At 40.6% G+C, this 22857-nt stretch overlaps 1 protein-coding gene across 4 annotated transcripts in view; it reads right to left on the bottom strand.

The window, feature by feature from the left end:
* Nucleotides 1-1199: 1199 nt before the first annotated feature.
* The window catches only part of NFX1 (nuclear transcription factor, X-box binding 1), a 61212-nt gene continuing 39554 nt past the window's right edge, over nt 1200-22857 (bottom strand). For 2 of the 4 annotated variants that reach the window (XM_053244834.1, XM_053244832.1), the window contains exons 15-24: nt 22637-22716; nt 21205-21435; nt 18874-18947; nt 17266-17367; nt 15714-15755; nt 13916-14014; nt 9713-9779; nt 9309-9454; nt 8337-8438; nt 1200-4557 (exon numbers count right to left, since the gene is read on the bottom strand). In XM_053244834.1, the coding sequence (XP_053100809.1) occupies nt 4485-4557; nt 8337-8438; nt 9309-9454; nt 9713-9779; nt 13916-14014; nt 15714-15755; nt 17266-17367; nt 18874-18947; nt 21205-21435; nt 22637-22716 (1016 nt within the window). In that variant the 3' untranslated portion in view covers nt 1200-4484. Of the gene's footprint in view, nt 4558-8336; nt 8439-9308; nt 9455-9712; nt 9780-13915; nt 14015-15713; nt 15756-17265; nt 17368-18873; nt 18948-21204; nt 21436-22636; nt 22717-22857 lie in introns of those variants that run through there. The other 2 variants (XM_053244833.1, XR_008306017.1) reach the window with 2 other exon arrangements.

The raw sequence follows: 22857 nt of genomic DNA, 5'->3' as shown, positions 1-22857 counted from the left end.
CATACACAAAAGGGAGATAGCTGGGATTTAGAGTTTTTCTCCATGTCCCCAGCATTACCTACTGCAACAGGCAGCAGCTTTCTAACATCTCAAGCAGGAAGAGGTATTCTGGAGCCTTCCACTACCCAAAATCCTTTTAACTGGAGATACCAGGGAATTAACTTGGAACTTTATGCATGCATGGCCTATTTGAAACAGGCTGTTTCGACCACTGGTCTAGAGGTTCCGCCATTCCCAAACAGGATAAAAACCCATAGGAAGTTTTCCCTCACCTGAGTAATACCTCATGGAGAGAACTGAAGTAAACAATACATTACAGCCTTATAAGGCCTGGAAATAGGGTACCTTTTAAAACACGTCCTGCTGCTCTCAGCTCTCTGAAGGCATATAGGCCCCTTTTGATGCAAGACAGACAAGAAATAGGGCCTTCTAAATGGTTGCTCCATAGTTTGGAAACTTGCTAAGTTAGCCTGCCAGTTACTGATCAAAACCTCACTTTTAAAATACAAGTTGTCCAAGTTGCACAGATTAGGTTTCTACAAACTTGTTTTACTCGACTGCGATTATATAGTTAATGTTCACCTTTCAATGTATTTTTATTGCACGTTATTTTCCTTTTCAACTTTAAGAAGTTTTTAGATGGCAAAAATAAAATAAAAAGACATTAGCACATCAATTAACAGTTGATAGCAAACTGTCTAGAAGAAGAAGAAGAAGAAACAATTTGTTTGACTGATGACTTGTCCCCTTTCCTCTTAACGAAAATCTTGGAGTAGGGGAGAACTATATGGTATGTGGAAAAGCCTGCCATCTCTACTTTTGAGAGTGAAGACAGATGATTAATGCTGTAAACTAGACAGAACCATGGGAGGGCTAAGAGAAAAGATTGTTGGTGCCTGCCTCTTTAGAGAGATCATAAAAGCGAGGGCTACTTCCAGTGAACCCTCTAACAGGGATTCCCAGATGTTGGATTCCCACAATCCCCAAGCAAAAGCCATTGCAGCTGGGGATTCTGGGAGTTATAGTCAACAGCATCTAGGGAATCCCTGTTAGAGGGAACATTGACCACTTCCTAGGCAACAAAAGCCGAGATAGGCACCACAGAGAAACAAAGGATTACAGGGTGGGGAGAAACTGTGCTCAGCATTCCTCAGGCACGTAATGCACACATTGTTGACTCATAAGTAAATTCATCCATATGAACTTTGATTTTTATTACAGATTTATATTACAGATTTATAAAGTAAATCATTTATTACACCATTGAACTTGAAAGCAAGCAGGTTGTGTGTGTGTTTGTAAAGTTTCCACAAAAGGTATGAAAAACAAATCTTAGATAATTATTCTTTCACTCCATCATGAGAAACAGCATAAGGAATGGTCTCCATAGCAATTTTCACAACTTACAGTTCAGATTACACAGAGACAGATGCATACATACATAGCACTGAGTAATCAGAGCAGTTTTGAATATATGTAATTATTAGTAGACTTCAATCCTGAAATTTATCTGCACTGTTTGCATATTCAAATCGCCCTGTTCATAAGTGCAGAACACAGTGTAAAACTTGTTCTAGGGCCTAAACAGTCTTCTCTCTTTCTCCATTAGGTTACCAAAAAGAGCGGAAATCAAATCAGAAATGAACGACTTGCATTTCAAAACACTAGCGGAGAGTCAGTTCCAAATAAGAGATACAAAGATGTTGCAAAAACGGCAAAGGGAAACATCAATTTAATGTAGTTCATCAACGTAATGTAGTTCAACATCAACTTAATGCTACAACTTGATGTAGCATTTTCCCACCAAGCAACAGCAAGACCAATCACTTCAAAAACTACTATCCACAAACAAAAATTGCTAAGTACGAATGATGAAAACATATTTCTGTGCTTATGAGCCCTAATCAGGAGACAGTCTAATAATCTGTGTATCAGTGTACCCACACACACTAGTACAACTTGCAGTAGCACCTGTAAACATCTATAGATGGGGAAACTGTCCAAATCACATGATGGATGGAAACGTACATCCTCATCTTTGTGTCAAGATGTTGCAGATTGATATTGAAATGGTCACTAGACTCCACATCTACTGGGCTGTGATGGATCCATTCTGCATTCATATATATATGTTGGCTCATCTGGGAATAGCAGCTTCCTATGTATGCTTGGGGGGAGAAGCAGCAGCTGCTTTGTGTGCACAAAATCTGTACCATGAAGGAAGCCAACTGTCTGACATGACTGTAGCACACCTCTACTACATGTATAGAATAGGAGTATGCGCGTGTGCACATCTTCCCTTTGAAGTCAAAATTATCCTAAATTCTTAGGCATTTTGTTGATAAACGTGCATATATTAAATCGTGTGAAACAAAAGACACCCTTTTTAGACATTTACCAACATTATTTTAAATGCACAAAATATATGTCAAGATAATGTTATATTGTAATGGGCTAGTACAAATATATTGCTTTGTACATGAACAGTAAATCAATGTGGGGAGAGGTCAAATAATAGGTAAAAATCTATTTCAGGTCATGTTTTCTAAACCCTATGCAGAGTCTCTTAAAGGTTCTACTAGGATTGCTGATCTACCCATTGCTCTTCTATAAATTTTCAGTCTTAAGACAGACCATAAAGTCACTCCCATCATTTAAGTGATAATGTACTCAGAATTTATTTTTGTAGGTACTCATAAGTCCAGGATCAGCTTCAGGTTTCAGGGCACTCTAGGCAGAGTGCCTTCTGCTTAGTACCCTTCTGTGGGCCAGTAGAGATAACTTTTTAAAATTCCCTACTGCATCTGGTAGTGGCAGGCCAGTAGCAGCATTTCACCAGGCAGCTGATGCCCATCGCACATCTCCTCGCAGTGCCCTACATAGCATTACACAATATGGGGCACTGTAGGGATAAGAAACATGGCAGGCAGTTGCTGGCAAGGTTACAGTTACTGGCCTGCTGTTACTAGACCAGACCAGCTCAACTTTGGTGCCCCCCACCCCGCTGTTTTGGGACTACAACTCCCATCATTCCCAGCTACAGTAGCCAATAGCCAGGGATTATGGGAGTTGTAGGCCACATCAGCAGGAGGGCTGAAGTTGAGCAGGCCTGCACTAGATGCAGAAGTGGCAAAGAGAGACACACACTTGGCAACATATCAACTGCAATGACAAGGGAAGGGGACTACACACTAGTGTTTGTGGGCTGAGCCAATCCTTCCCATTGAGCCAGAGCAAGAGTTAGTGGTGGGTCCTCAGAACACATGAATCCCAGCAGCTGCTCAAGGGTGACCAGCATAAATCGGATACAAGTAAGCAAGGTCTCTTCTGGGAGTCCTACATCCTGATAAAATGCTGCATTGGACTTTTTATGGAAGGAAAAGTACAGACTGATACCAAAACATGGTTGACTCAATATTACATTCATTTAACACCCTTCCTACGTTATATTTTCAGCAAGGGGAGAAGTGTGCAAGCCCTCTCGTGAAACAAAGAGAAGGTGACCCAGGGTCTGGTGTGAATGTGCCTGACTCTTATAGTAGGAAATGAAGTTAGCAAAAATGACAGGTCTTGAAGAGGATGCTGCGTTGGCCAAAAGAAGTTTATATTTCACTTCAAATGCAACAGGCATATTCAACTGTTGCCTGACTACAGGCTCTTCCTGCACTAGAAAGAACTGCTACAAATGCAACTGATTTTTATTTTTATTTTTTTTCTGTCACAAGCACATCCTTAATGCATAGCATAACTGAAGTCAGACAATTTTCCATTAAAAAGAGCTGCAAGTAAAATGGAAGGCTCTCTTCAGATCCATATATTCACCACTTAAGAATATCAAGGATTGGGAAGAGGGATTTATGGCAGAGGGAACTAAACATTAGAAACTAATTGTCAGTCATTAGAAACTAATTGTCAGTGAATACAAACTGAGACTCACCAATTCTATCACTGACAAGATTCATGGAGTTGCAACTGCCATGGGGCAATCCTTTGAATCATATTAGGATTTAAAAATGGCTTTTGATCAGTTCATCTGGATCATCAATATAATCTTAACTCGTCATTTCCAGTCTGCTAGTAATAACTAAATTACTTGTTCCTTTCAACTAAAAATTATTAATGACTTCATAAATTCAGATGAGAAATAACCTGCTTATGCTATGCAGCAGAATGCCTTGGATACCACCTATTAATGTTTCACTGTTACGAACTACTCCAAGTTTAGAAAGGCAGATGCTGGTTGCAGATGCACATGTACAACTCTCACCACATTCCAACAGCAAATAGACTCATCTACCCCAAGCCAGCAACACATTTATCACCATTTATGGAGGATTAAAATCTGATGAACAATTTATTTTCATCTGCTGTTTTCATGATGAACTCCGCATACGTTAAATAGAATGAATTTTGACAAAAATGGTCCTGAACACACCAGCAGCTTCACTTTCACTTTTCAACAGCATAATTTTATAATCATCTCTTCAGTCCTGTACATCAAAGTAGTCAATCACTGGCTCCTCTTTGAATCCTCTGTCTAGGCTGCTATTCCCGTGCCTGAAAATTAACAATACAATTTTTAAGAATGCATAGAAAAATAAAAGAGCCAAAATTTCATATGAAGAGGGACATTTAGTCTTACCTATGAATTTGAGTTCTCGTGGTGCATGAGCATTCTTGACAAATAGGGTAGCACCTCCTCTTGGTCAGCAAGAAGAGTCACATTGCCTACACTTGCAGGAGGGGCTCCCTGCTAGCTTCAAGACTCTGCCCAGAACCTAGAAAATCCCCCCTAAGTTTGAAGAACCATGCTAGGAGACCTGCAGTAAGATCTGTTACAACAGCTATTCAGCAGACAAATGAAAAGAAAAAAGAGGTAATTCTGGAGTGTGCAAACTCTCTGGGACACACTCCCGACTTTGTGTGCGTGAGAGAGGGTTTTGTTTTAAGAATGGTTGACTGCCCTATCCAGACTTCACTGAGAACAGAAATCCTCAGGTAAGACCAAATTTCAACTTCTCCAGGGATGCTGGGACCCTAAGATGTGTCACTTTCTGCTTCTGATGAAAAAGACCACAGCAACACAAGGGTGATGTTAATTCCTTATACCTAGCAATAACCAACTGACATTCGGGATGAAGATGAGGTTTGACCTCTGTTCCATGGAAGTTGCATAGCAACGTGCTGACAAGGTAGTTGAAATCCTAAATCCCTGTGAGCAGATGTGAACTGGCCACAGATCAGCTGAAAGAGGCACTGATTCAAGGTTGTCATCTGTGTGGGCTCTGATGATGGCCACCTCCCATCAGGGCAGCAAGACTGTAGACATCAATCCCCATTGCCTGCCATACCCACAGATCTAGCCTTCAGACTTTCCATGACTTCCAGAGGCAGTGTCTGCAATGGAAATGCCAGTCTATGAACCGTCTAAGTCAGGCCTGCTCAACTTTGGCCCTCCTGCCGATGTTGGCCTACAACTCCCATGAGCCCTGGCTATTGGCCACCGTAGTTGAGGATTATGGGAGTTGTAGTCCAAAACCAGCTGGGGGCCCAAAGTTGAATAGGCCTGGTCTAAGAACTGCACATGCTGCTTAAGCATTACAAAAATGTAGGGAACTGGATGGTTACGGATCTGGGAGCCCCTGGGGAAAGACTATTTTACAGCAGTTGGGTGGACTACTTGCCCCACTATCCATCTCCCTCAGTTCCTCAGAAACATCCAGATTAGTTTTATCAGAAGCCTGGTGGGAAAAAACTGCAGAAAACATTGCTGCCATTATTGGGATTGTTTTACTATGCACCTGGCTGACAATAGAGCAAGTTGACCGCAAGTGAGCACCATCACTCCCCACTTCCTCATCATGGCAGCCTTGGGCTTTAAGGCACTGCAGAACCCCATTCAAAACTGCTCAGCAGTACAGAGCCCAGGGCACTCTGGTAAAGAATTTGCTGACCACCCTTTTTAGCCCAGCACACACAGGAGGCAAGGGACCTGTATTAGCTAGATGGCTGCTCCATTATCTTTTTCTTTCTCCCACCAAAGGGGAGAGAAGGGTGAAGGGGAGGAGGAAAAGTATGGGAAGAGGAAAATCACAACTTCTGAAGCTCAAGCTTCTAAACTGAAGTTTCCTGTGAGTATGCAAATCCCTAACTTCAACGGGGGCGAGGAAACCGGTGCTTCTGATCAGCCGTAACCCTGATAGCCAAAGCAGGTCCTACCTGGGAGCCAAGGGGCAGGTGCCCACACCACTGATGTCATTTGCAATGTGATCCTGCCTGCTGACTAGGAGTTGGTGCTCTAATATAAGTCAAGACTACTGTTTAGGTCACATATAATTAGACTTGCTTATTTCTTTCCATGAAGAAGGGCAGTTCTCTCTAGTACAAGACAGGTTGAAAATATTGTTGCCATACATATTTGTTGTCATTCCATATATTCAGTTGTTGCACTCTTGCTGCTCAGCAACAACACATACTTTATGTACTAAAAGAACTGCCCAAATACATACAAATAAAATAGATTATACCACACTTCTGGTAACTGAAGAAAAGCAAAGACAGTTCAAGCTGCTAAAATTGTGGAAAAATTAATCCAAACTCTATGTTTTGATATGAAAATGCATGTTGACAAAAAGCAGCAAAGATAACTGAATAAGCACTCTGCCAAATAGCAGAAAAGCTTTAATCTACTTGCTTTGTATCCTAATACGAAAGAAAAACACTGAGATTTATCCCTCTACCAGGCTGCAAAATCCACTTGCTGCAGAGGTAGAAGAAAGACAGGGGACTGGTAGCGAGAGGAAGTAGGCGGGGCCTCCAAGCAAGTATTTCTTCAAAGAACCTGCCTCCTAGGGGACAGACCTGAAAGCACCTCCAGAATCCTGGACCACTGGAGGGCAACAAGTAGGAAGAACACATTTCTGCACTGTTTGCCTAGGAGCCCTTCCTTTATGTGCCTCCATAGAGGCACCATAGAGATGGTATTACAACACAGCACTAAAGGGACCACAAAGATGGTGCACCCCAGCATGCCACACCCTTTCAAATGATTGCGCTCCAGTTGACAAAATATTTTCAGGTCAGCCAGAGGCACCCATATGCCAAGCTGGGTCAAAAGGTCTCCTGAATAAGGTGATTAAAAATGGTTGGGAACCCATGCTCTTACAAGTGCACCCCTTTTGTCACAAACCTACAACTCAAATACCCAGAGTGAGTGAGTGAACACAAATTTAAATTTTACAGTTATGGCTCAGGTTACTGGATGAGGGAAAACAAAATGAAGCTGAATCCAAGCAAGATGGAGGTGCTGATTGTGGGGGCTTGGAACTTGAGGGATGAGTTAGATCTTCCTGTGCTGGACGGAATTACACTTCCCCAGAAGGAGGAGGTTAGCAGCTTGGGAGTGCTCTTGGATCCAGGCCTCACCCTAGTATCTCAGGTGGAGGCTATGGCCAGGAGCACTTTCCATCAACTTTGGCTGATTTGACAGCTGCATCCATTCCTTGAAGAGAACGATCTCAAAACAGTGGTGCATCAGCTGGTAATCTCCAGGCTTGACTATTGTAATGTGCTCTACATGGGGCTGTCTTTGTACGTAATCTGGAAACTTCAGTTAGTTCAAAATGCAGCAGCCAGACTGGTCTCTGGGGTAACCCGGAGAGACCATATTATGCCTGTTTTAAAACAGCTGTTTAGCAGGGAAATTGTTAGAGATGGCCTAGTTAATATCATTAACTCATCACTGAGGGAGGGTAGGATGCCTCCTTGTTTGAAGGAGGGAATGGTTATAGAACTTCCGGGGACTGGTTTGAAATGCAAGGAGCCTGAATCAAACTCCTCAGAACCCGGAACAGTTCTGCTGAATGTGAACCTGCAGAAGCAATGCATGCAGATCAGAACTGTTTTCTTGCCGCACACACCACTTCTGCATAAACCTTCAAATGGGCTCTATGCTGTATCCTGTCAATTTCGAGCAGAGTTCTTCATTTGCACTCCAGTTGCCTACCTTGCTGCTTCACACCCCACAACTCCTCTGAATACCAAGGGGCCACTTTTAAAGCAGCCACATAATGTGGCTGCAGTGGTGGGAGGCAGGAGAGCTTCAAGTACTCCACAGGTGTCCTTCAAATACCCTCGGGGGTACTAGTACCCCATGTTAAGAACCCTTGCACTAGCGAGTTTGAACAGATTATGCTGTGTTGCCTCCTAAGTAACTTGCACAGGATCCTACCCATAATTCATTCAAGAGAGATTGTTAAAAAAATAATACCCAGGACAGTTTTCTTTTGCTTATTGCTTTTAAATCAACAAGAACATTTGAATGGAGTAATACTTACTTCTCTGATTGTTTGTGATGAGGAATGGGTGGAGGGGGTCTGGTCTGCCTCTCCTTGGAAAGCAGCGAAGTCAGAGAAACTGTCGGGCAAACTGATTTCCCTCTGTAGAAAGCAAGTCATATCAATGAGCTTTTTCACACAACACCTGTCTCACTGCAGCTGGAACATATTGCTTCTCACTTCCTTATGGTCATTTTTATTTCAACATAAGGGTTTTGAAAGTAGTTTCCTGGTATAAATCTTTCTTCACACAAGGAATTCATAATGAAGAATAATGCTTTCATTTACATGGTTTGGAGGAAAAAACAACAACAACAGTGAGCACTTGTGTCATACAAAGAAATTCAAAGACAAAAAAACTCCATAAAGTATAATAATGAGGCACAGAAAACAGGATTTTCCAATATGAAGGCAAAACAATTGTACAGAATCTATAAGCCTGTTTTCCCAGGCTTTTAACGGAAATGTAAATTTTAATGTGTTTTTATCTATTGTGATTTTTATGTTTTATAAATTTTAAATGTTTTATATTTTTTATATTATGCTTTAATTTGTACACTGCCTATAGATTTCTTTATCAGCCAGTATAGAAATTCAATAAAATAAATAATAAGTAATAAACTAAAAGCAGGCAAGGGAGGAAGCCTGTGCAACTAACTGTGCTTATTTGATCAAGCTTGCCATATATTTAAAAATGTAGTTAAATTTCAATTGTTACAGTGTTCAAATATGAAAATATAAAATATATTAACAGGATCAAATGGGCAACAACAGAAATGCTCATGGGAATAAACTGCTCTCCTTAATGCAAAACATTATTTTAAAATGCCTAACACAAAGAACAAATGTCTAAGGTGTTTGTACAGAATACATATAAAAATTAAATTGGTCCAAATATAGCAAATACAAATATTATAGCATTTGTTAAGGTGATTACTTTGCCACTTATAACAAGAAAATGGAACAACATACTTCACCGCACTGATAACAACATTGCGCTTTGGTTCGTTATCATAGCTCACACTCTCTATGCCATAAGCCTGAGCAAGCTCATGGATGATTCTGCGATGTTCTCTGTTCATAGGTGGGAAGCAATGACTCCTCTTTGTATGCTTGCTCTGAATTTGAGAAAGAAATGTTACTTTTATGAAGACTGGAGAAGGTGTCACTTCTCTGGATCACAACTATTAACTCTAACAATACAAGTTATGTCAAAAATATTTATAATGCATGAACTTTAGCAATTTTAGCAATCCATTTTATTATAAACCTTATTTATTAACTAAAATCCTACAAAACACTTTTGAACACGACTGAAATTCATGGACAACTGTTTAAATGAATATATCTGGAAATAATATTTTTCAATTACCAACCTTATTTACAGCTTCTATAAGGGCTTTCATTTCTTTCTCAATTTCACTGACAAACTTTAAATCTTTTCTGCAATAATGAAAAATTATATCTGTCACTAAGAATACAGAAAGACAAGTGCTACTATTATCAGACATACTGTCAAAACTTTCCAACAGGCAGGTTCACTCATCATGCAGAGCCAATACTTATTTATTTTAATTTAGGTTTAACAAACCAGGATGGGTGCTACAGACAATCACCAGAACTTGACTTATTTAGATGAATCTTGATTTGTCCAGGTCCGGCCCCCTCTCCTGGCCTCCCATGAAGAGTCCAGTTTCTGTCTCAGCCCTCTTTGCTTTGCCCTGATGCTGGCAAGCTGTCTACTTGTCAGCTACGCTCTGACCACTGATCTCAATTAGAAAGAGGGTGTCAACTTCAAGCAACAGATCCTTTGGAAACTCAGACGCTACTATCAACGGCCCTGAGCCAATTCAGGAAAGGTGGTATATAAACTGAATAAGCAAACCCTCTCCTCACCCCACAGACACTGACCAAACATAACAGTTAATCATTTCCTACTCTCCAGAGTAGATTTTGCCAATTAAACTATTAAGTAGTGCTATTTAAACAACAATCTCCCCCTTCCCCATCCCGGGAATCAACTGAACACCTACCACAAGCTTGTCCCAGACACTTGCAATATCCTACATCTAGACTCTTTGAAGCAGTGAGCAGGGTCCAGACTAATGCTGCTCAAGAAGAATGTCTCACTTGTGCAACAGGAGAGGGGCAATTTTCTCCCGATAATATGTCCTTGAGGAGAGCTGGTCTTGTGGTACCAAGCATGAATTGTCCTCTTTGCTAAGCTGGTTTGCATTTGCATGGGAGACTACATGCAAGCTCTGTAAAATATTCCCCTGTTACAGGGTGGGGGTGGGGATATTACAGTCGGTGTGTGCGCCTGGAATCCAAGCAGGGCAGTGGGAGCCGGTGTCGGGAAAATAGAGTGTAGTCATCGGGCCCCAGCCTGGAACTGAAGTCACCGCACAACACCACCAGGGCAACCAGATTGGCCAGCAAAGATCAACTGTGTATTGTTCTAATTCAGCCCATGCAGCACAATGAGCAAATAGGTAACTGATCACTTGAACTGTTAGGTTGTGATCTGTTCTTTAAGTTCTTTAATCCCTGGCTACTCGCCATTGTGATTGGGCATGATGCAAGTTTTAGGCAACAAGCAGCTGGAGTGCTGCAGTTTGACACCCCTGCTCTAAGACCTCAGACCAAAGGAACACATCTCAGTCTACTTTATTTTGAATAGCTTGATAACTTACTTGACTGAGAGCCAGATAAAGATAAGAATGAAGTGCTTATTGACATGTATATATATATTTTAGGGATCAATGCTTTCTCATGGAACAGGTAGATTAGATTTTTTTTTTTTAAAACAACCTGGATTTGTTATGGAAAGAGTTCTCTGGTCTTGAAGTGATTGTAGCTGTTATTGAAGTGGTTGCCCCTTCTACAAAAGGTGCCCAAGCGTGATATAGGTAAGTGCTCCCTGGACTCTGGAGAAGAGTCTACTGTACAAATAACCTTCAGGACCACCTTCCCCGTCCAACTTCGGCCTGCCCTGTGAGGTCGTCTCAGTGGGCCTTCTCAGAGTTCTGGACCCTGGGGAGGTACGTGGGGCCCGGGCTTGTGAGAGGGCCTTCTCTGCTGCAGCCTCCTGAGATTCATAATGCCCCCTCCTGTCCTTTAAGAAGCTCCTGAAAACCTATCTATTTTGCCAGGCTTTTAGTTTTTAATGTGTGTATGTTGGGAGGGGGTTCTTTTTCTTTTGTCATTTCCCCTCCCCCTTTTTTCTTTTTCTTTCCCCCTCTTCTTCTCGTCTTCATTGTTGTTGTTTTAATTTATGTAAACCACCTTGAGTCTAAAGAAGTCAGGCAGTCAATAAGTTTGCTAAATAAACAAACAAACAAACAGCCTTTCCCCCAACATTCTAGCCCCAAATGGGTAGCTAAGCAAGATTGCATGGGGAAAACACAAGGGATAGCATGAGTAAACTGATGAGGAAATTGTCCCAGGTAATGTGCCTACTAGTTTCAATCTTACCTTCTTAGACCCTGACCTAGTTTTATTGGATGAATAACAGAAATATACCAGAAATGGCAGGAAAATACCACATATCAATGGAATGACAGGAATATAAAAGGTAAAGTGTGCCATCGAGTCGGTGTAGACTCCTGGCAACGACAGAGCCCTGTGGTTGTCTTTGGTAGAATACAGGAGGGGGTTTACCATTGCCATCTCCCGCACAGTAGGAGATGATGCCTTTCAGCATCTTCCTATATTGCTGCTGCCCAATATAGGTGTTTCCCGTAGTCTGGGAAACATACCAGCGGGGATTCGAACTGGCAACCTCTGGCTTGCTAGTCAAGTCATTTCCCCGCTGTGCCATTAGGTGGTAGGTATATACCACATATCAAATTCCACAAAGGGGCTGGGGGAAGGAGAGGTCCATCCTTAGCAAAGGAAACATCACAGAGTCTACCCAATCAGCAGTTTGAAACTGCACTTGGGATAGTAGATCCTCCATTGTGCTCTGAGCCTTGTTTATCAATATTTAACTGGCCACTGAATAAACTAAGTATCTCCTGGAGAATTGCCACTGATGTTATGCAGGACATATTAGCCACAGTGGGGGGAACCTGGGAAGTTAAATGAGATTTGAAATGCTCCTGTTTATATTCCAGTGATCCCCAAAAATCTAGGGGCACAGTTGAACCATCCTTTTCTAGTGCAGCTTGCAGTCGAGTTTTCTAGAGTCTGATAACATCAATTTAAGGGAATGAATGCATCTCTTAAATGGGGCAAACCCCAGGATATTAAGAATACTAAATTTACTCATGAATGCTAAAAAATACACCATCCAAACTCTGATAGTAGATACACAGCTAAACAGGAACAGGTTTCAAGTGAGAAATTATACCAACAGAGAAATTTGGGGAAGAACCTCCTCCATTTGTTACTTATCCAAACAATATCTCTATCAAGGAAAGCAGAAAGGCCACTTCCAAAGGCATTTGGAAACTCTCCTTGTAATAAGCTCAGCAAAAGAGTGAGCTGTGTTCAAACCATCTTGGGAAAATCAGGAGTTATGTAGACAACTAGGAAAATATGTGAGTTTAAAGGGGCAGTACTGGCAAGGAGGCTTGTGGTGGGAGGGCAAGCTGAGGCCTTATTCACCCAGTGACTGAAACCAGAATCAGTTCTCTCCCTGACTGGATAATTTTATCAGGTCTCTCACTCTCACTGTTCTGTTTTTGAACACAGCTGCTGCTTCAGACCAAGATCTCAGAAAATTCCTACAATCTTTTCACATCATTTGTCTTCAAGAAACATGGCTTCAGAAGGGTGTGGACATATCTCCAGAATTTTAGATCCTTTTTCACACCCAAACAAATCCTGTCAAAGGGGAAGAGTAGTAGCAGTCTGACTACTTTACTTTCAGTGAAGTTTAATATGGAGGCTAGGGTGATTAGTTTGTCTAAGAGTAACTTTATTTTAACACTCTTGATCAAGGGTGGAAATTTTAGCTCCCTGGTATATTTAAATGTATATTTTCCTTCTGATAATTCACTACAGTATTCAGAAGGGCTTTGGAAAGGACTGTCCAAGTTATTAAAATCATGTAAAATTATTCCCTGAGGAATAATTTGGATGATGAATCACCATCATGGTCTGTGATTATTTTAATGCTCATATCCGTTCTGATGAAAACTCACTATATATGGAGGGCAATGATATCTCCATACATGCTTGGTCTTCACAGGATAAGGTATTCAATGCATAAGGCTGACTGAGACTATGTCAAGTTTTCAGCTTATATACCTGCAGAGGGTATGTGTAGGTTTGGCCCCAAGACACACCCCTCCATTCCAACTTCACTAGATAACTCATTGAAAATAAAGTGGGGAGGGGGAGACCACACACATTCAGACAGAACTGCCATCAATTCTGTGTGGAAAAGGAGCACTTGTGAAGAGATCAGTGTATTAAAAATAAATCTTGTGTATTAGCTAATGGCTAGAAAGTTACCTTATAAATAATTCTTCAACTATAACCTCCTGACACTGAAGTCAATGACAAAGCCTGCTTGAGGGGTAACATCTCATGCTCACTGGAAGTCACACAAATATCTACGTAATAATACATACCTTCCATCCTCTTTTAAGATGTCACTGTACTTGGGAGCAGAAGCACGAACATTGAAAGGATCAGAACTGTCATCAATATGAAGAGCCTCAGCAAACCGCCTAATTGATTAAAGGTTATTGAATATTATAACAATACTTTATTCAACACGACAACTATTATGTCAGCATTCACATGGTTTTTGACCATTTATTTACACTAAAAGACAAATCAAGCTCCCAACCCAATAATTTCTCTTCCATATTCTCTTCCTTTTATAACTATTACACTACTAAATCCTAATCCAGTTCTAAGCTTCTTCTTAGACAAACAAACAAAACATAGAATTGGGATACTAAAAGTTATTGCAGTGATTGACTCAAGACTATGCCAAATACTCATTCCTCATTTATACCAGCAAGGAGTTTTAGAGTGTTCTAATTACATGCTCTTTTTTAACTTTCATATAACAATCTACATCAAATATTTTGCCACCAGCTGCCAAGCCTGTGGGCGTTCAGAAAATTTGGTTTCAACTCAATCTGATTTTGACAATTTCGGATTTGCCTTCTATGGGCTGAGACGAAGTCAGATATTGGATCAGATTCAGAATTCGGATCAAAATTCTGACTTGAATTCGGATGTACCCCCCTCGCCCATAGTGGTCTATGGAAAAATGGGGGGGGTTTCCACAAAAACCCATTGGTTGGTCCTAGAGCCTTGGAACTTGCCACACTTGCAAAAACAGGCAGACCTTTTAAAAGTGATTAAAAGGACTTTACAACTTTAAATCCCTTAATGGCTAGAAGGGAAAGTGAAACATTTTTTCTAACCACAGAAACATTCAAAATACTTTCACTTTTATTGTGTGCTTCTGCAATGGAGAAGACAAAGATTAATATAAAATCAAAGAAATGTTCTTTTTTCCTCCACATGGAGGTGACGTGATGGTCCTAGGGAGGGCTTCAGATGCAGAACATTTTGTAAAGTTCTGACTTGAAATAAACCAGATGTCACCATTTTAACCCACCCCACCCCCCCGCGCAAAAAATTAAAAAATAAATCAGGAGTGGCCCATAGCTTTAAAAAAAGAAATCACAGAATACTGCCAATGTGGACTTCATGTGTGCCAGATAGCATAATTGTATGCCCACCTATTCCAGAATATAAAAAGGGGGCAGGGCAAAAGGAGCATGCTGTTACCCCTTTTCATGAAGGCAAAGGGCAGATAAAATCTGAATGTTCTAATCTGCACAGGCCCACCAGCTGGTCTACTAGCTATTCAGAGATCAGCATTCTCTGTAGTCACCCCAGGGCTTTGGAATGCACTCCTTATCAAAATAAGAGCCTCCTTATCTCTGACAGCTTTCAAAAAGACTCTTAAGACACACTTATTCATTCATTATTCAACCACACATTACTTTAATTAGATTTATAAACTGTAAATTTGTTTTTAAGCTGTTGTAATATTTTGTTGTTTTAATTTTTTTTACGTTATATTTGTTGTAAGCTACTCAGAGATGTGAGTTTGGTGTAGGGATGTGCAAGCCAGCTTGATTCAAACCATGGTCCGAATAGAAGCACCTCAGTTCAACAGGTCAGAGGCTGATCTGGACCAGCACTGGTTCTAAAAGAACTGGTCTGAACTGGCTCAGGGATATACTTGTAAAGGGGGCATTCCCTATCCGAAGGCCAGTTATCCGAGGCGGCAGTGGCATTGGCCTGCAGGCCTGACCTATTTTTTGTGACCTCCACACATTTTTACATACCTTAGCAGAGCTGCTTAGTTCCGTTAAAATAACGTATAAAACCACTGCCTACCTGTTCCTTTCAAGAGCTAAACATTCTTCATCACACTGCAGTCTAGACAAAAAAGAAAGAGAGCAGAAAGTGATGGTGTTTCTTTGAAAAATTTGCTATTACACCCATATACAAATAAATGCTTTTTCAGCAAAAGGAGTAGGGCTGCGCATGGCTTCAATTATTAGAATCAGATCCAATCCAATCTAATGCTGCATCAGTTCACCAATGCATAGAGAGGGTGTCCACTTCAAATCAGGCAATGTATTGGAGGTCGTACCTGGAAGAAGTGTTGTAGGCTCTCCTTTCTTCTTACTTGAAAAGGCTGCTGCTTCAAACAGACAGCAGCAGAGAAATTTAGGAATACATGAAGCTGCCTTCTACTGAGTCAGACCATTGGTCTATCTAGCTCAGTATTGTCTACACTGACAGGTAGCGGCTTCTTCAAGATCTCAGGCAGGAGTCTCTCCCAGCCCTACCTGGAGGTCCTAGGAACGACAACCCCCACAGTGCCCTGCACCTCTTGGTATTCCTACAGAGGCAAGAGCCAAATATAGCTGCTGAAGCAGCAGAGGCACTGGGAGCCTCCTGGGGTGAGCAGTGACCCAGAGCAGTGGTGTTAAGTCTTTATATGCTAAAGAGCTTAAGTGTGGGGGGAGGGTTTCTGACAGGACTATCAATACAATATTGGGTCCATTCCGACTTGATCTGGATTCTGATAGTGTTGGGGAGGCCAAATTGGCCTCCCTGTTATTTTGCCCCACCCCCAGATCAGAACAGACCCAGATTTTTTTTGGTGGTGCACAGGCCTATTGCTTAGCTTCAGCAAAATGAATGAGTCAATGTGCCTTCAGATCATATTCTGGGTTTAATAACTTCTCCTTCCTCCATGGCAGTCAGACCATATTGCTCCAGAGAAGGACGCAATGCCATGATGTTGCATCCTTTTCTGGAGCATTACTGGGGAAACAGTATTTCAGTATGGTCCAGCTACCAGATGAAGAGAAAGTTCTTAAATTCTGAAACTGCCTATTGAGGCAGCAGCTTTTCCAGGTTAAGAAAGAAATCCCACTGCAAGCAGGTAAGGTCCCTACCCCTTCACTGATCCAATTTGATGTGATTCAGAATGTATTGGACCATAGATCCAATCATACGAAAAATTGTCAAAGAGGGCTAGCAACAAATTGGGTCTAATCAAATTGGCCTGATTAGATGCACAACCCTACAAAACAGAGGCTTATATAGTTGTCATATTTTTCAGCAGCTCAGCATGTCACAGACAGATTACACAAGCTAGTATTTGATATTATTTGGATATGATACTTAACCAAATTAATTCTGGTACAACTTCCTCTTTCACTTTCCACAGGAGACAACAGAGAAACTCATAAGAACACAACCATCGACAATGGTAAAGGATAAAAATGAATCACCACTGCATCACAAAATCAGTTCTACAGGAAAGCCCTGAACCCAAAACAGCTCTTAATGCACAATTCTTAATAAAACCCTTTAAACTCCTCATGCCAGTAGTGAAAAGACTATTCAAGCATTTGTTTTAGAGTTTGATTACCTGGTTTGCTTCATTTCCTTTTTGGTAATCAATCTGCTAATCTCCACTGAATCTCCAAGTTGCGGATCTGTTAATTTAGAAGCTATGGAGATAGCAGCTATTCTGAAAGAGAATTAAACCTTATGAAAACAAAAAAGTTCTTTAAATGAGGTTTCAGAAAATTAGTGGGCATGTTTGGGAAGTTAAGATGAAAGCAGTTATTAAAGAGCCCCTGGTGGCGCAGTGGTAAAAAACTGCCGCCCTGTAACCAGAAGGTTACAAGTTCGATCCTGACCAGGGGCTCAAGGTTGACTCAGCCTTCCATCCTTCCGAGGTCGGTAAAATGAGTACCCAGAATGTTGGGGGCAATATGCTAAATCATTGTAAACCGCTTAGAGAGCTCTGGCTATAAAGTGGTATATAAATGTAAGTGCTATTGCTAAGTGCTAAATGTACAACCTGAACAAGAGGAATAGTGGGTCGGACCTAGAATAGCACAAGCAGTGAAAACACTGTACAACAGGGTTTTCCTGCCCCTCCTCCATGTTGCAGACTACAGTATCAGGAAAATTGTGTGTTAAGGAATGAGCAGCTGACGACTATGGGGACTGTTCGCAGAAATCTTGCCCACCAATCCGCCCACCAGTGGGCAAGCAGAAGTCCTGCTTTGCTCATACAATCCCTCCTCTGCATCCAACTAATTAACCTCAGAAAACCTTTGCTTTTCTAGAATGATATATTCTCTCTAACAAGGATGTTAAAAAATAAATGACACATCTCCATAGGAGAAGATTTATTCTAAAGTTGTCCTAAATTCTCTGTATGAAACCTTAACATGCATTCTGCTATCTTAAAAGCTTGAGCTAGCATCTACTACTCAACCTATATACTAGTCCTACATTTTTAACCAGAACAAGACTAAGAGCACTTCCATTACCTTTACTCAATTTGCAGAGGTCCTAAAAACTCTTAACAACTTTACTCTTGCACTCTAAACATACAGCTGATAAGAAGTAGTGCTAAAATGGCCAGGGATTCAGTTTATATTTATACATGCTGTTGCTGTTAAAGAGATATAGTCTGTAAAAATCTTGATCAGAAGTATTGTGCAGGTGGGTGTCAGGTAAATCAAAACTTAGAAATACTATACAGTTGCAAAAAATATAGTAGAATACCAAATAAACTGTGACTACTAAAATGTTCCAATTATTAAACAACTGTTAATACCTGTTATGTATTTTATGCTAAGTAGTCAGTTTGTTTTAAAGTACTGTTACCATTCCCAGTTTATGAAACTGAAAGAGCCAAAACTATCACCACTACTGAAAACCTCCAGCTTGCAGGGTTTCATAACACTGGCATATGGTGAAGATTACAGGGCTACCTTTTTATCAGCAGTGAGGGGAGAACGCATTACAATATCATATTATATATACAATGTGCTGTATGAAAAAGCAAAAAAGCAACATTGTACCTAATTTGTTTCATATTGGCCCAGACACTGCCAAGTTGATAGAGACAAAGGGACACAAACACTCGGACACACATACAAAGAATGCCTGGTGATCTCATAAGCTTACTTTCCCTTAAGGAAAGAAGGCTACAAATGTAAAAATCATAGTGCAATACCTTTGATAAGTACTGGATGCTTCTGAACAAATCATAGTCTCCTTTCTTCTTCCACATTCACACTGAAGTTCAACCTGTTATGTCACAAATACAGTAAACAAATGTTTGCACATGACTCCTTGATTCCATCATATTCAACTGATTAATTTGCTGTTTTGCAGAACCAACATAAATAATCATCCAAACACCCTGCTGGGTTGACAGGAAGTATATTAGGAATAAGTCTACTATAAAGAAAAGACATACAGGTGAAACTCGAAAAATTAGAATATCGTGCAAAAGTTCGTTAATTTCAGTAATGCAAATTAAAAGGTGAAACTGATATATGAGATAGACGCATTACATGCAAAGCGAGATAAGTCAAGCCTTAATTTGTTATAATTGTGATGATCATGGCGTACAGCTCATGAGAACCCCAAATCCACAATCCCAGAAAATTAGATTACTACATGAAACCAATAAAACAAGGATTGTAAATAGAACAATATTGGACCTCTGAAAAGTATAAGCATGCATATGTATTCAGTACTTGGTTTGGGCCCCTTTTGCAGCAATTACTGCCTCAATGTGGCGTGGCATGGCATGGATGCTATCAGCCTGTGGCAGTGCTGAGGTGTTATGGAAGACCAGGATGCTTCAATAACGGCCTTCAGCTCTTCTGCATTGTTTGGTCTCATGTCTCTCATCCTTCTCTTGGCAATGCCCCATAGATTCTCTATGGGGTTCAGGTCAGGCGAGTTTGCTGGCCAATCAAGCACAGTAATCCCATGGTCATTGAACCAGGTTTTGGTACTTTTGGCAGTGTGGGCAGGTGCCAAGTCCTGCTGGAAAATAAAGTCAGCATCCCCATATAGCTCGTCTGTGGAAGGAAGCATGAAGTGCTCCAAAATCTCCTGATAGACGGCTGAGTTGACCCTGGACTTAATGAAGCACAGTGGACCAACACCAGCAGATGACATGGCTCCCCAAATCAACACAGACTGTGGAAACTTCACACTGGACTTCAAGCATCTTGCATTGTGTGCCTCTCCATTCTTCCTCCAGACTCTGGGTCCTTGGTTTCCAAATGAGATGCAAAAGTTGTTCTCATCAGAAAAGAGGACTTTGGACCACTGAGCAACAGACCAGTTCTTTTTTTCTTGAGCCCAGGTAAGACGCTTCTGACGTTGTTTGTTGTTCAGGAGCGGCTTGACAAGAGGAATACGACATTTGAAGCCCATGTCCAGGATCCGTCTGTGTGTGGTGGCTCTTGATGCACTAACTCCAGCCTCGGTCCACTCCTTGTGAAAGTCCCCAACACTTTTGAATGGCCTTTTCCTGACAATCCTCTCCAGGCTGTGGTCATCCCTGCTGCTTGTGCACCTTTTTCTTCCACACTTTCCCCTTCCACATAACTTTCTATTAATGTGCTTTGATACAGCACTTTGGGAACATCCAACTTCTTTTGCAATTACCTTTTGAGGCTTTCCCTCCTTATGGAGGGTGTCAATGATGGTTTTCTGCACAACTGTCAAGTCAGCAGTCTTTCCCATGATTGTGATTCCTAATGAACCAGACTGAGAGACCATTTAAAGGCTCAGGAACCCTTTGCAGGTGTTATGGATTGCTTAGCTGACTGGAGTGGGACACCTGGAGCCTAGACTGTTGAACCTTTTCACAATATTCTAATTTTCTGGGATTGTGGATTTGGGGTTCTCATGAGCTGTACGCCATGATCATCACAATTATAACAAATTAAGGCTTGACTTATCTCGCTTTGCATGTAATGCGTCTATCTCATATATCAGTTTCACCTTTTAATTTGCATTACTGAAATTAATGAACTTTTGCACGATATTCTAATTTTTTGAGTTTCACCTGTAGTATACCCAGCTGGCCTATGGGAGAAACAGCCAAGGGGCCCTGATTTTCAACTTCCTTATCATAGTCCAATTTAATATCCCTAAAAGAAGTGTGATACAGAAAAGCAACTACGTCATAAGGCAATTGGGGGCAGGGAGATCACAAACAAGATAGATAAATATTTTCGTGGCTCCCTTAGAAAATAAAACAGTACAATTCACAAGCTTGTAAGCTTTGATACTTGGATTTAAGTTCATGGAATCTGCATACCCCATAACAAAATAAGCTTAAATCCAAATATTTCAGCTTTTATAGTCTGTGGACTAAGCTACAAGAGAAGCATAACATTTCAGCAAAATATCCCATACCGTCCGTATGAAATAGCTGTCATGGAAATTAAAACAGTATTCCAAAACCATGGTTTTTTCATTGGCTGAAATTTGCTTCTTGCTCATATGACAGCTGTGACATTTTTTCTACATCACCTACCTTTGCACTGCAAGATGTTGTAGGACAAGGTAAAGATGGATGACACGGAGACATACAAGGATGATTACAGTGAAGTCTAAGAATAGTACATGGCTGTCTGCACTCTTCATCTATGAGGCATTCCCCTTTGTGGCAGATTCTTTTGCATTTGTGCATTCCACATTTTAACATCCGATCACAGGGAAGACCACAGGAGATGTCAGTGAGGTAACAAGGAATATTGTTCCGCAACTGAGTCCAAAAGAAAAAGCAGATGGATGGATGGATTTGGGACAATGTTTAAAATAATTAGTTTGAAGGACACCCATTACTGATGGAATACCTAAAACTAGATATACCATCGCCATAGTATGAACTCAAAGAGTCCAGTTAGCATTCTCGAGTTATGTTAACTGTCAGCTGAAGGGAATCATGTATGTTGATCCCAAACATCAGAATGGATTCCTCATATATCTAGCTAATTTAAAAAAACACAAGTAGTATCTTTTGTGATGTGAAATATAGCAAACTATTAATACATTTGAGTTGTATGCAGATCTTCACCATGGGGTGGCAGGAGAAGAGTCATGCAATAACATGTCTGCATATATGTTCACTATTTTAAAATTGATTTCTCTCAGTGCTAACATATAAGTAACTAGATTCTTAACAGCTTTGTCAGCCCTCAGAACTGCAGTTTCTTAACACATAGGCCACCTACCACAGCATTACATAACATTAACTGAGAACAATTCTAGCAGTGTTTAACAGTGGTGGTCAAAACTAAGGGCTGAAGTTATTGGTTCAACAATGAAAACATAGCATCTATGCCAATCCTCAACAGAATACTGTAGCACAAACCATCTTTCTAAACATAAAAAGATCTGGTCAAGCTTCCAATTTTCAGTGTAAGAGGAGAACAATTTTTTCTTCTTTGTGAGGAGGGAGGGATGAGTGACCAATTTATCATTTATAAGTGCTTTTATGCTTTTAATGTATATTGTATCTATGAGTCTAGGTCAGTTATAAAAAACAAAATTTGAAAAATATTTTGTAAACATTTATGAATCTGACTTTATTCTGTACTTCAAAAACAGTCAATAAAAACTATTGACTAACCAGCTGACCATTTGATTGTAGCCAATATGAAATCACTTTTGCTAAATTTATAAACTGCAATACCATACATCAATGAGTCAAACTCACACACAGGTGTATGGCCTATTAATATAATCCAAAATATATTCTGCTCCTCCTCTCCCTCCTAATTCTCTTCATGTCCTCCATTACTGAGGTATCAACCAAGTGATAAACAACCCTAGTTCTGCAGCTCTTTATAGAATTAAAGTTAAAGTAGTAATATGCACAAAAATGCAACTGTAATACATTTGTAAGATTAAAAGGTGCACATGTGTGCATGCATGCACACACACACGCGCGCACACACACTTACTTCATGCCTTCCCATACACCATTTCTGAACAAGGTATGTGCACGGTGGACACTTCTCTTCACTATGACAGGAATGATATACTATAGCCAAAAATAAGGGAAACGAGGTTTTAAATAATGTAGAAAGGGGTTTTCAAGTGAAGACTCCCATTAAAATGAAGTCAAATATGTCCAAATTCATAATATAAAACAGGGATCCTCAACGTTGGGCCCCCAGATGTT

The sequence above is a fragment of the Hemicordylus capensis genome, chromosome 4, assembly GCF_027244095.1.
Source record: "Hemicordylus capensis ecotype Gifberg chromosome 4, rHemCap1.1.pri, whole genome shotgun sequence".
Classification (NCBI taxonomy): domain Eukaryota; kingdom Metazoa; phylum Chordata; class Lepidosauria; order Squamata; family Cordylidae; genus Hemicordylus; species Hemicordylus capensis.
Note: the sequence above shows the minus strand (reverse complement) of the source record. Positions and strands in the feature narration are given on the sequence as shown.